This window comes from Suncus etruscus, chromosome 16 (assembly GCF_024139225.1).
Source record: "Suncus etruscus isolate mSunEtr1 chromosome 16, mSunEtr1.pri.cur, whole genome shotgun sequence".
Lineage (NCBI taxonomy): Eukaryota > Metazoa > Chordata > Mammalia > Eulipotyphla > Soricidae > Suncus > Suncus etruscus.
In genome coordinates, this window is record NC_064863.1 from 77,764,264 (window position 1) to 77,778,560 (window position 14,297).

At 39.3% G+C, this 14,297-nt stretch overlaps 1 protein-coding gene across 1 annotated transcript in view; it reads left to right on the forward strand.

Annotated features, from left to right (window-relative positions):
- Positions 1-14,297, forward strand: part of HERC6 (HECT and RLD domain containing E3 ubiquitin protein ligase family member 6) — a 66,892-nt gene that overhangs the window by 32,116 nt on the left and 20,479 nt on the right. The window contains exons 13-16 of the mRNA XM_049789889.1: positions 2,720-2,874; positions 4,786-4,899; positions 6,182-6,289; positions 9,582-9,740. Of these exons, the coding sequence (XP_049645846.1) occupies positions 2,720-2,874; positions 4,786-4,899; positions 6,182-6,289; positions 9,582-9,740 (536 nt within the window). The remainder of the gene's footprint in view (positions 1-2,719; positions 2,875-4,785; positions 4,900-6,181; positions 6,290-9,581; positions 9,741-14,297) is intronic.

A 14,297-nucleotide genomic window follows, 5' to 3' on the forward strand; every position in this document is an offset into this window, starting at 1 on the left:
TTGCATGCAGAAGGTCGGTGGTTCAAATCCCGGCATCCCATATGGTCTCCCGAGCCTGCCAGGAGTGATTTCTGAACACAGAGCCAGGAGTAACCCCTGAGCGCTACCGGGTGTGACCCCCAAATAAAAAAAAACCCAAACAAACAAGCAAACAAACAAAAAAAAAAACTTGAGACTTTTACGAGAGATGATGAAAACTATATTGATGTCTGGTAAAATTGTTAAAACATTTGTATTCTGGAGCCAGAGAGATAGCACAGTGGTAGGGCATTTGCCTTGCAAGCAGCTGATCCAGGACTAAAAGTGATTCGAATCCTGGCATCCCATATCCCGTGCCTGCCAGGAGTGATTTCTGAACACAGAGCCAGGAGTAACCCTTGAGCGCTGCCGGGTGTGACCCCAAAACCAAACCAAAACAAAAATTTTTTTATTCATATTCTTTATTTTTATTAACTATTATGGAATTTCCTTTTATAATTCTAAGCTAATATTCAAAACTCTTAGAGTACTCAGAACTAAGCTTATCTACAACTAATAAAATATAACACCCTTGTTTTCTCTCTAAGAAAGTTTTTTTTTTGTTTTTTGTTTTTTGTTTTTTGGGCCACACCCAGTTACACTCAGGGATTTCTCCTGGCTATGCACTCAGAAATTTCTTCTGGCTTGGGGGACCATATGGGACCGGGGGATTGAACCATGGTCCGTCCTAGGCTAGTGCGGGCAAGGTAGAAAGATGCCTTACCACTTGTGCCACCGTTTCAGCCCCTCTAAGAAAGTATTTATTTACAGAGTTTAGATTGTTGAGTAAATTTTAAAAATATTATTTGTATAAGCGCATTTAGAAATACATTTTTTAGGGGTGGAGGATGTTTTGGACCACATCCAGTGATTCTTCTGGCTCTGTGCTTTGGAGTTATTCCTGGAGGTGTTCAGGGAACAATACATAGTTCCATGTATTGAATCAGGGTCAACTGTGTGCTTGTCAAGTACCTTCCCACTGAACTATCTCTCCAGCCCAACAGTTTTTTTTTCTTTAGGTTATTAAAAATTATTTTATTAGTATTCTCTACACAAATTATTTTTTAAACATTTTAATTATTATTAAATTGACTATATTATATTCTATCAGTTTTTGATTTGGGGTTATATTTTTTTTTTTGTTTGCTTGTTTTGTTTTTTTGAACCATACCCGGTGACGCTCAGGGGTCACTCCTGGCTATGCTCTCAGAAATAGCTCCTGGCTTGGGGACCATATGGGATGCCGGGGATTGAACCTTGGTCCGTCCTAGGTCAGCCTTGTGCAAGGCAAATGCCCTACTGCGGCACCACCGCTCCAGCCCCTTGGGGTCCTATTTTATAAAGTCTATCTGATGCTGAACTTTTTAAAAAAATATCTCTCAAAAATATTTTTCATGCTCCTAGTAGAATTTTTATTGTTTAATTTTTGTGTTTACTTTTTTTTTGGGGGGGGGAAGGGGGCCCACCCAGCTATGCTCAGGACTTGTTTCTGGCTCTATGCTTAGGGATAATTACTGGTGGGGCTCAGGGGATTATTTGTAGTGCTAAGAATTGAACCCAGGTCTGCCACATACAAGACAAAATATATACTATACTACTTGCTGTACTATCTCTCTGGCCCCTCATTTTTGTGTTTAAATACTTGATCTATCTGAATTTCATCAAATTTTCAGGGATATTTCCAACTCAGTGCTTGGGTATTATTCTTTTTTTTGGGGGGGGTATTATTCTTGGCAGTGTTTTTGGGGACCTTATGTGGAGCTGAGAACTGAAGCCAGATCTCCTTCATGCAATGCATGTGTTCCAGTTTGCTCAGCTATATCTCTAGTCCTGAAATTCATTATAATTTAAAAAATTTTAGGGATATAGGGCCAGAGTGACAGTACAGCGGGTAGAGTGTTTGTCTTGTACGTGGTTGACCTGGATTTGATTCCCAGGATCCCATATGGTCTCTCTAATCTGCCAGAAGTAATTCCTGAGTGCAGAGCAGGTGTAACTTCTAAGCACCGCCAGTGTGGTCCAAAACAAAGGATATTTCCGATTGTTTGTGCATATTTATTGATGATGTTTCTTTCCCTCTAAAGTGCAGTTGCCTTTTGAAGATAAAATAATCCAGCTTGTTGGAGAAACAGCATAGAGGGTTACAATGCATATTTTGTATGCATGAGACCTGGGTTCAGTCCTTGACCCAAAATGGTCTTCTGAGCACCTCTGGGCATGACCCAAAAATAAGCACTTCAGCAAGTTGTTGTGTTAATTATATTTAACACATGTTTTCATTGAAAACATGACTAACACTATATTAATTTTTACAGGTTGAGATTGTCTTTTAATGATAGTCTCTCTGGTTTTGTGTGTGTTTGTGTGCGTATTCATCTTGTGTGCTTTCATACTTTATAGATACTTCATTGAGTTGTTAGTTTGAGAATCATGTACACAGCCATTAATCTTGCATAAACAACATTATTAAATACTAACAGTTATTTAGTATCTTGAGTTTGACTTCTAAATCCATTACTCAAAATAATGTTCTCCACGAGTGACTGTTAATATTTAAGATGACATCCTTCGTAGAAAAACTTTATGAGTCATGCCACAATAAATAAATAACACTGTTTTTTTTTTACCTGAGTAAACTTTGTGGAAGCAGAGAGGGTTTTTTTCAGAAAGCTACTACTTATGATTGATTTTGTACCCATAGAGCAATGGTGGGGATCCTTGCAAGGATCTTATCTCAACACATTAGTAAAGATGCTCAAGACTGCCATGATCTCCCTACTGGACTACGGGTTTAAATCCCTTGAACATCACTGTAATGCCAAAGTTCTACTGGAAATGATGAAAAAAGTATATAAGGTAAGGAATCATCAAAGGAGCACATATACCATTTTTCTCAAAAATCCCTAAAGTTTCTGGCAGTTGGAGATTTGTTTCTTGAAACAGAACGAAAATAGTTTTTGTTGTTTTTGAGTCATACCTGGCAGTGCTGAGGGCTTACTCTTGGTTTTGTGCTCAGGGATCACTTCTGGCTGGCTTGGGGACCAAATGAAGTGCCAGGGATCAAATTTGGGTCAGTTGTGTGCAACACAAGTGTCTTATTTGCTGGACTATCGCTCCAACCCCTGGGGAAAAAACTTGGTCACCCCTAATAAATCAGATAGGAAAATGATTATTTTTTTGTCTGTTTTTTGTTTTTTGGGTCATACCCAGGGGCTACTCCTGGCTCTACGCTCAGAAATCACTCCTGGCAGGCTCAGGGGACCATATGGGATGCCGGAATTTAAACAACCATCCTTCTGCATGCAAGGCAAACACCCTATCTTCATGCTATCTTTCTGGCCCCAAGTATTTTTATTAGCATATATTTCTACACAAAAGTAACCTAAATGCAATGACTAATAAGCTTGATTGTTGACACTTCAATTAAATGTGCAGAATAAAACTGATGTTGCTTAAATGAAAAAGAATTATCTGGGGTCTGGAAAAAGAAGTCAGAGATGAGGGACTACTGCATTGCATCTGGAAGAACTTAATGCCCATCTCTAGCTTCTCATCAGCCCCTGTCTGATGCACATTTCCCACCACTAATGTCCCAGTTTTTTTTTTTTCTTTCTTTTTTCCTATCTCTAATTATCTCACCGTTTTGTGCTACCAAATGGCAAGCTCAATAGTTACACTAGAGATTATTTAGATCAAACTCAAAGTATTTACTATTTAAATTTCAGGAACGGTTTGCTGACTACTACACTAAGTAGGAAGCTACGGTAATTTTCAGTTTATATATTGTTCTATATTCAACATGTCTGCAAAATTGACGTTCATTAATTACCATGAAAAATTCTGTATTTGCCCAACATATTTGGAATATTTTTCTCAAGATCTAGAAACTGCTTATAGTAAACCTACACGTTTTATCTTTTTACAAGACTTAGGAAAATTGGAGATTACAGATATGAAATGATGGAAATATACTTATTTGCTTATTTGGAGGGGGGTGTTTCCCACAACCAGCAGTACTTAGGGTTTATTCCTGGATCTGTGCTTAGAGGTTTTTCTTGGTGATGCTCTGAGGACCCTTTTTGTTCCAGGGATAAAACCCTGCTCAGCCAAGACAATGCTTTAATAACTATGCTCTCTCTTTGGCCCTCAGAAAACAGAAATGTATAACATTTCACATTAACAAATGCTCTCTTTCTGGCTGGGGAGATAGCTAAAAGAGCTGGCACAACCACTGGTTTGATCTAAATGACTGGATGATTCCTGTAGGGAGTAGACAGATGTGGTCCAAAAATCAAAACAGTGAAGAGAGAGAGAGAAAATGGGAGCTGGGGAGAGAGCTTAAAGGACTAAATGCTGGTTTTGCTTGCAAGCCTGATTCTGATTTCCTATCCCAGCTGGTCCCCTGAACAGTACCACTTGTGGTACTCACTTTGTGGTATTCATGTCCCTACCCCAACAAAATAAATAAACATATAAAAACAGAATACTGGGTTGAAGAGGTACTACAATGGGTAGTGTACTTAACTTTGCATGTGGCTGATCCAGGTTTGATCCCCAGTATCCCATATAGTCCCCCAAGCCTGCCATGATGGATCCCTGACAGCAGAGGCAGGAGTAAGCCCTGAGTAACACTAGGTGTGCGTTCAAATCCAAACCATAACAAAACAAAATGCTGCTCATAATGTGTATAATTTGTATAATGATTATTTATATAAAATAGAGTAATTTATTAACAGGAAATGAAATTCAAGTTATATTCTCTTTAAGGTAAACAGCAAAGTTGATTGTCGGCTACCAGATAGTACTTTCTACATAAATGAATTCTCTGACTCCGTGGACTTTTTAGAAGATAGACACGTGGCATTCTGTAAAGACAACGGTGTAAGAATAACATTTTTATTTCTGAATACTGACATCCTTTAAAAGGGGAAACCATCAGTAGCTATATTGATATTTCTTTGAGCAATCAAGACTTGATATGACTAGAGAAATAGTACAGTCTTTGCACATGGCCAACCCAGATTTGAACCCCAATACCCCATTTGGTCTTCTGAGCACTGCCAGGTGTGAGTCCCATGTGTAGAGCTAGAAGTAACCCCTGAGCTTTGTAGGTGTGACTTAAAACAGAAAGCAAAAACAAACAAAAAATTTAAAAAAGCACTTAAATATTTCCTCATTAAATGATGAATTTGCTTGATTAGATTATCATTGAAAACAAACATTTTTTTTGTTTTTCGGGCCACACCCATTTGATGCTCAGGGGTTACTCCTGGTTAAGTGCTCAGAAATTGCTCCTGCTTGGGGGAACCATATGGGACACCGGGGGATCGAACTTCGGTCCTTCCTTGGCTAGTGCTTGCAAGGCAGACACCTTACCTCTAGTGCCACCTCACCGGCCCCGAAAACAGACATCTTTTATTCATACAATAATTACATTTTCGGGCCCGAAGAGATAGCACAGCGGTGTTTGCCTTGCAAGCAGCTGATCCAGGACCAAAGGTGGTTGGTTCGAATCCCGGTGTCCCCCGTGCCTGCCAGGAGCTATTTCTGAGCAGACAGCCAGGAGTAACCCCTGAGCACCACCGAGTGTGACCCAAAACCAAAAAAATAAAAAAATTAATAATTACATTTTTCTATTAAAAATTTGCTTTCAAATGATTTGAATTCTTATTTTTAATAATAGTAAAACTATTTACGTGTACTAATAGTTTAGGTAACATGGATATAATAATGTTAATGTTTTTGGTATTGATGTGCAAAGTTATAGCATCTTTCTATCATCAGAGTACCCCCAGAACTTCTTCCACTATCTCTGTGTCACCTCTGTGGTCCTATCATTATCCACTAATATGTAGTTTAAAAAAAAGATTTATTTGACTGGCTTAAAAGAAAAAAAAAAGAGATTTAACAGGGCCAGAGTAGTAGCACGGGGTAGGACATTTACCTTGTAAGTGAGTGACTTAGGTTTGATCCCCAACAATCTATGATCCACCCAGCACCTCCAGAAATGACCCCTGAGCTCAGAGCCCTGAGCACCACTGGGTATGGCCCCAAAACAAACAAACACTAAGAACAACAACAAGAGATTATAGATAAAGGGAAATATTGAAAGAATGAAGGTATTCTTTTAATGACCAAACTGTTTTTGTTGGTTTTTTTTTAGCTCTTTCAAGAAAACAACAGTCCTGTTATTTTCAGTGATTATCCATTTATCTTTAATTTGGTCTCCAAAATCAAATCATGGCGAGCTTACTCCTTTGTTAGAAAGAAGGTACTGGTAACAATTTTATTTTGCTTTTTAAACCCTTTTCAGTGAGTCTGAAAGTATCTTGGTGATACTTAGCCTCAAATGTGTCAACTTGACAGTTCAATGCTTGTTTCGAAGTATTGGGTCCATTCAGAGTGACCAGGACTGCAGCTGGGGAGCTGGGTGTGGGACTGATAAAGTATCCGGAACTTGTCATGCGAAAGGCATGCACTACAAGCAATGTCTGAATGCCCTCTCACACACACACTTTGATCTGTTGGAAATCACCAACTTCTGAGTGAAATCTTTTCCAGTTTCTTGGGTTAATCATAGTATTTCAATTTACTGGTACTTTTAAATTTGTTTTTCATTATTCTATAATACCCAAATCCTCATTTTCTTTCAATAGTAGTCATTGCTCTTTTACTTAGAGCCAACATCTATGAACTCTTCTTTTTCTCCTCTTGCTTCCACCATTGGTGTCAGCCTTTAGATTTTGATATCTACTTTGCAAATGTCTTGGAGTGCAAATTAGAAGTCTATTGAATATTCCTTTTTCAGATAATCCTTATGAGTCATTCAATGAGTTTATTCTGTTTCCCACACCCTGCAGTGCTCAGAGGTGACTCCTGGCTCTGTGCTCAGAAATTATGTCTGGCAGGTTCAGGAGACTCTATGTAATGACAGAGATTGAACTTGAATCAGCCATAGAATCAATGACAATCACAGAAGGTTAATTTACAGAACCACATGCCAAAAACGAAATAGTGAGGATGGAACTGTAGAGATAGCACAGCGGTAGGGCATTTGCCTTGCACACAGCGAACCAAGGATGAATGGTGGTTTGAATCCCGCTATCCCATGTGGTCCCCTGAGCCTGCCAGGGGCGATTTCTAAGTGCAGAGCCAGGAGTAACTCCTGAGTGCCACCAGATGTGACACCCACCCCCAAATAGTGAGGAAGTACATATTTTAGAGACATCATGAAAAAGTTCAAATATACAGAATGCTACTGAAGACCTAGTTAAGTTATGGCCGCACAAAAGCCATGCTCATTTCTGCATTTTCTTAATAAGTTCTTGTATTTACCAGAAAAATAGAGTCATGAAGTTTTCCTATTAATGGATGGACATGGAAAATATTATGCTGAGTGAAATAAGTCAGAGGGAGAGAGATAGACATGGAATAGTCTCACTCATCTGTGGGACTTAAGAAAAATAAAAGATGTTATTGTAGCAATACCCAGAGTCAATAGAGATGAGGTTTGGAAGGCCCAGCCCATGATATGAAGCTTACTACAAAGAGTGGTGAGTTCAGTTAGATAAATAACTCCACTGACATCTACCATGACAATGGTAGCGAGTGAGACAAATAAAATGCTTGTCTCAAATACAGGCAGGGGTTGGTAGAAGATGGAAACGGGGGCCTTTGGTAGTGGGAAGGTTGCACTGGTGAAGGGGGTATTCTTTTTTATAACTGAAACCCAACTGCAAACATGTTTGTAATCAAGGTGCTTATTTTATTTAATTTTTTAAAATTTTGGGGCCATCTGGGTCAGCTGTATGCAAGGCAAACACCCTTCTGCTGTGCCATTGCTCCTTCCCCAAGTGCTTATATTTTAAAGCCAAATTTAAAAAATAAAACAATGCTTATTTAAGCACCATGATTACAACAAAATGTTGTTGTAAATAGTGATAAAAACAGTAAAATAATTTTTTAAATCATTATATCTCACAATGCTGTTATTAAATTAATTATCTGAGGATTTACTAAGCTATTTGTTGCTAGTTTAGCCTATGTTATTATTTTTGCTTATTGAGCATAGTTGACACCTATGCTATCTTCCTATCTACTATGCAATGCTTCTACTGGGCTGTTCGCCCAGTGGAATTTGGAATTGTCACATGGCTGTGTATGTGCTACATGCTCCAGGAGCTTCAGAAGTTATAGTACTAGAACGATTTTTGGCTCACCTCCCTTTAGGAGAGGTCCAGAGTTTTCAGCTTGAAGATAAATTGAAGATCAAGTTATCAGCTTGAATATCTGGGACATTTAGCAGCTTGGTTTCTATTCTAAGATTAGTCCTAAAAATAGAAAAACCAAAATAAATGAAATCCATCACAAGAAAACACATATAAACTAATGTTTGTTTCTGAATAGAAATACTATAGGGCTGAGTGGTGGGTGTGCAAGCAATCCTGAATAGAAACACAAATAGGGCTGAGTGGTGGGTATGCAAGCAATAGTATAGACTTCAAATATTAATGTTAACAATTGTGTAAATCATAGTGCCTAAATTAAGAAACAACAAAACAGGGCCCGGAGAGATAGCACAGCGGCGTTTGCCTTGCAAGCAGCTGATCTAGGACCAAAGGTGGTTGGTTCGAATCCCGGTGTCCCATATGGTCCCCTGTGCCTGCCAGGAGCTATTTCTGAGCAGACAGCCAGGAGTAACCCCTGAGCACTGCCGGGTATAAGGCCCAAAAAAAAAAAAAAAAAAAAAAAAAACAAAAACAACAAAAACAAAAACAAAAAAAAAACAACAAAACATGGATTTATAAAAGCACAGCAGCTTCTCAACAGGAGGGGCACACCCAATGGTTCTGGGAAATCAGGGTGTGATACCAGGGTATATACATACATACATACATACATACATATATATATATATACATACATATATATATATATATATATATATATATATATATATACTTCTACATACAAAGTATGATTACCAGTTTTGAGCCATTGTTCCAGCTGGAGAAGCTTTTATTACTTTGTTGAATATCTATGGGGATTGGTCAAAAGCTGTCGTTTTTTTTTTTTTTTTTTTTTTTTTTTAATTTTAGTCTCTTTATTGTCCACAGGTAGGGTGATATTTTCCTGAAGTAATGGCAGGCATAAGCTGCCTGCCCGGCACCTGCAGCTTCATTGCTCTGGCGGGTCTGAGGTTTCGGGGTTACAGCGAGGAAATTATCCACAAGCAATCAGTAGAAGTCAGGAGACATGAAGCTTTATTATAAGGCCCTGACCCGCATGTGTGGCTTCTAAGCTAAGCAGCCTCTCTGCATCCAACCATCTCTCATCTCCCCATCCTGCTTCTTGCTCAGGCTTCTTGCTGAATCCCTTGCTTGCTGAATCTCTCTGTGAATCTTCCTATTACTCCTTTTCCAGGCCTTAATTAACAACCACAGACCCCTCCCAGCAGTGGGAGGGTCTCCCTCTTCCGGTGAGCTAAGCAGGAAGTTGTGGGGAGGGGTAACATTAAATGCTTAATAGGATTTCCATAAAAATCCCTAAATCATTTCTTCTAGGAGGTGGGAGTCAAAAAAAATAGTCTTTGGATATTTCTGGGAGGCGAGTGTTTTGAAAATTTCTATTTTGTACTGAATGTTGGAAGAAGTCATCTAGTGGAAGATACTCTGCGTCATTTAAACTATGCTGAAGTCACTGATCTCCAGAAAGAGTTACTGGTATGGTAAAATACCTCAATGAAGATTTCTATCAGTGTGGGAGGGAAACTTTTTTTGTGTGTGACTTTCTGAGTTTTCCTTTTTGTTTTGTTTTTGTTTGTTTTGTTGGTTGGTATTTGCTTCCTTATTTTTTTTTCTTCCCTTCTTCCTTCTTTCTTTGGACCACCCCCAGAAGTAGAAACCTCTTTCTCCTGGCTCTGTGCTCAGAGACCATACATGATAGTCCATGGGGGAACATATGCAGTGACTGGGAATCAAATCAGGACTGTTGTGTACAAAGCAAATGGACTGTGGTAGTTTCTTTTGATGTGTATAAATAAGCTTGTAGAGGGACTAGGCAATAGTATAATGGGTAGGGCACTTGCCTTGATTATAGCGAAACTAACTTTGATCCCTGACACCTCTAGTTCACTAAGCCTTCCACGATTTCTTAGCACCAAGCCAGAAATTTACCCTGCAAACAGCTGACTGTGGCCTCCAAAAATGAAACAAAACAAAAAGTCTTACATAGTTGTATCATGAATATTGAAGCCTACTCATTGGTATCAACTTTAGAGATATCTTTGGGGGGTTTATTCTTAGTGCCGGCAAGGCAGACACCTTACTGCTCCAAGCCACCACATCGTCCCCTTAAATAAAGATTTTATAAAAACAAACAAACACACAAGACTTTGCAAAAAAAAAAAAAACCCACAATAATTTATATTCCAAATCTGTTAAGCTGAGCACCTGTTCACCTAGGGTAAAATTTATCTGGGAAGTTTTGCAGATTGTGTATATTTGTTGATATAGTTGGCTAGTAGTTGACTGATCTAAATTTGTCCTAATTGGGGTATTTTTGTTCTAATTTCCATCTTTTACCTGGAACTAGCCATCATGTTCTCAAAGTAGTACAAGAAATAAAAGATAACAAGCATAGTCACACATTGTTTTAGTCAAAGCAAGTCATTAGCTAACCACTATAAAGGGTTGGGGAAATACAGGCTGCCTCTTTATTTATTTTTTTATTTATTGGTTTTTTTTTTTGGTCTTTTTTTTTTTTTTTTTTTTTTTTGGTCTTTTCTTAACCATACCCGGCAATGCTCTGGGGCTATTCCTAGCTTTGCTCAGGACGCCTTCCTGGCATGCTCAAGAGGCCATGAGGGATGCCGGTGACCGAACTCAGGTCCAGCGGGTGCAAGACACACACCTTAACAGCTGTTCTATCGCTCCGGCCCCTTTTTATTATTTTTGTTTTGGGGCCACATCCGGTGACCCTTAGGGGTTACCCCTGGCTATGCACTCAGAAATCTCTCCTGGCTTGGGGGACCATATGGGACACCAGGGGATTGAACTGTGGTCCATCCTAGGCTAGCACCGGCAATATAGATGCCTTACCACTCTGTGCCACTGCTCGGGCCCCACAGGCTGCCTCTTTAATGGGAGAAACTGCAAGACACAGATCAAAAGGTGAAGAATTGGGGTTATTGCAATCTACAGGCAGCAGGGAATGCATAGTTTCCTTACCTTTTGGCTTTGTTTCATTCTCCCAAGTCTTTCACTATATTGGCTCCGATTTCTAGCCATTCATCATTAAAAAAATTTTTTTTAAACTTTTTGTTTTTGTTTTTGGACCACACCCGGGGACGCTCAGGGGTTACTTCTGGCTATGCGCTCAGAAATCACTCCTGGCTTGGGGGACCATATGGGATGCCGGGGGATCGAACCGTGATCCATCTTAGGCTAGCACTGGCCAGGCAGACGCTTTACTGCTCCACATCTCTGCTCTGGCCCTCATTCATCATTTTATCCTTTGTAGGAGCCTGTACAATTTCTTTTGTGTAGTACCTCAGATCATTTGCCCTTTGGAGGCTATAATGACTAATTCTATAGATGAGAAATGGACTGTTTTTTAAAGAGTGAATTTTCCTTTATGAATTATGAGAAGGGTTCAACTCTCAAAGAAGAATCCAGAACTAGGGAGGAAGGGGGTGAGACCCAGATGAAGAGGAACATTTTCTTGCATAGGAAGTCAGTGGCAAACCAAGAATCTTTTCACAAGCTAGACTTTATAGTTATATGTCCCCTCTTCTCTGTCTGTTTTCCTTCCAATCTTAGTTATGAAGAAATCTATAGGAAATAACTATCTGCAGGAGAAGAGAAAGAGATGAACTTTAGGACAGAATGACCAAAAGAAATATAAATCATGGACTAGGCAAAGTTGCTGAGGTCTACAGTGTGGAGACAATAGTGCAAATGAGCAGAAATAAGAACATTAAGAATTGGAGCTAGAGAGATAGTCTAGTGGGTAAGACACATTCCTTGTACATGGCCAAACAGGGTTTGATCTTCAGCATCCCATAGGGTCCCCTCAGCACCTTCAGGAGTGGTTCCTGAATGCAGCCAGGAATAATCCTAGAGCATAACTGAGTGTGGACCCAAAAATATAACAACAAAAGATAAAGAACATTAAAAGTAGGTTATTTATTATTCATCAAAAAAGTAGAAGTTGAGCTTTCATATGATCCAGCAACACCATTCCTGGACTACTTCCTAGGGACACAAAAACAATACAAGGGGCCGGAGAGATAGCATGGAGGTAGGATGTTTGCCTTGCATGCAGAAAGACGGTGGCATCCCATATGGTCCCCTGAGCCCGCCAGGAGTGATTTCTGAGCATAGAGCCAGGAGTAACCCCTGAGTGCTGCTGGGTGTGACCCAAAACCAAAAAAGAAAAATAATAAAAAAAAGGAACCTGCACTCCTATGTTCATTGCAGCACTATTCACAATAACCAGAATCTGGAAACAACCCAAGTGTCTGAGAACAGATAAATGGTTAAAGAAACTTACCCATCTATACATTGGAAATCTACTCAGCTGTTATCAGGGGTCTCAAACTCGTGGCCCATGGGCCGTTTCCCAGAGGAATCTTTGTTTTGTTTTGTTTTGTTTTAGTTGTTTGGGTCACACCCCCCAATGTTCAAGGCTTACTACTGATTTTGCACTCAAGGATCACCCCGACTTTGCCCCCTGTGGCCCCCAGGTAAATCGAGTTTGAGACCCCTGTGTTAGAAAAAAAAGAAGTCCTGAAATTTGCTTATACATGGATGGAAATAGTATTATGCTGGGAAAATGAGCAGAGAGATTGACATAGAAAGATATGTGGGATATAAAAAAAGCATAGTATGATAATAATATCTGAAGACAATAGAAATGATGAAATGAGGTTCAAGAGGACTGGCCTATGATAGGAAGCTTCCACAAAGCAGATGGGAAGTGCAGTTAAGACAGAAGGATAGTGGTGATGGGGGTGTTCTTTATATGACAGAAACCCAACCACAATCATGTTTATAATCAAGGTGTTTAAATAAAATATTAAAAAAAAGACAGAAGGATAGTTGGAAATAATCACTCTGGACAAAAACTGGGTACTGAAAGAAGACTTGATGAGCATGGTATCTATTTTTAGTGACAGCATTGTAAATCATAGTGCCTAAAAGGAAATAAAGAGAGAAGAGAGAGAGACAGAGGGAGAGATGATGTCTGATAGAGATATAGAAGCAGGCTGGAGTGGGAGGAAGGTGGGAGGGAAACTGGGGACATTAATGGTGAGAAATATGCACTAGTGAAGGGATGGGTCATTGAACATTGTGTAAATGAAACTCAGTCAAGCAAAACTTTGTAACTGTTTATCTCATGGTGATTCCGTTTAAAGATTTTTAAATAAATAAAAAATAAAAATTTAGTTTAAAAATATTTTTTAAGGGACCGGAGAGATAGCATGGAGGTATGGCATTAGCCTTGCATGTGGGAGAACGGTGGTGCAAATTCTGGCATCCCATATGGTCCCCTGAGCCTGCCAGGAGTGATTTCTGAGCATAGAGCCAGGAGTAACCCCTGGGTGCTGCCAGGTGTGACCCAAAAACCAAAAAAATAAAAATAAAAAATATTTTTAAAAAGTAGGATTAATTTGCTATTGAGCTATCCAGAAGAAATAGAACCAATAATCTTCAAAATTGATGATCTCTGATCAAGAAATGTATTGATCAACAACTGGCATTAGAGAAGATCTTCTGCATAAAACAGAAGAAAATACTTCTTTTTTTTTTTCGTTTTTGTTTTTGGGCCACACCTGGTAACACTCAGGGGTTACTCCTGGCTATGCACTCAGAAGTTGCTCCTGGCTTGGGGACCATATGGGGCATCGGGGGATCGAACTAGGCTAGCGCTGGCAAGTAGACACCTTACCTCTAGCACCACCATGCCGGCCCCAGCAGAAAATACTCGAGTGAAGCTTAATGATGCCTATATTTAAAAAAATAAGATAAAGATAATAAATCAAAAGTTGAAAGGAAGAAGGGATGTTCGAAAAAAGTTAGATCAATCTTCCACCAAAAAGCCAGAAGTAGACTTTAATTCTCATTATTTTGCACATAAGGACTAATGGCTGACTCAGAAAGCTGTTCATCAGAAGTCATAATGAGGGCAGCAAATGGAGAAATTGAATAGTTGTTACTGCAGCAAAGGTCACAGACTGAATTTGAGATGAAGACAGGTGACAAGATAGTAGAACGGGG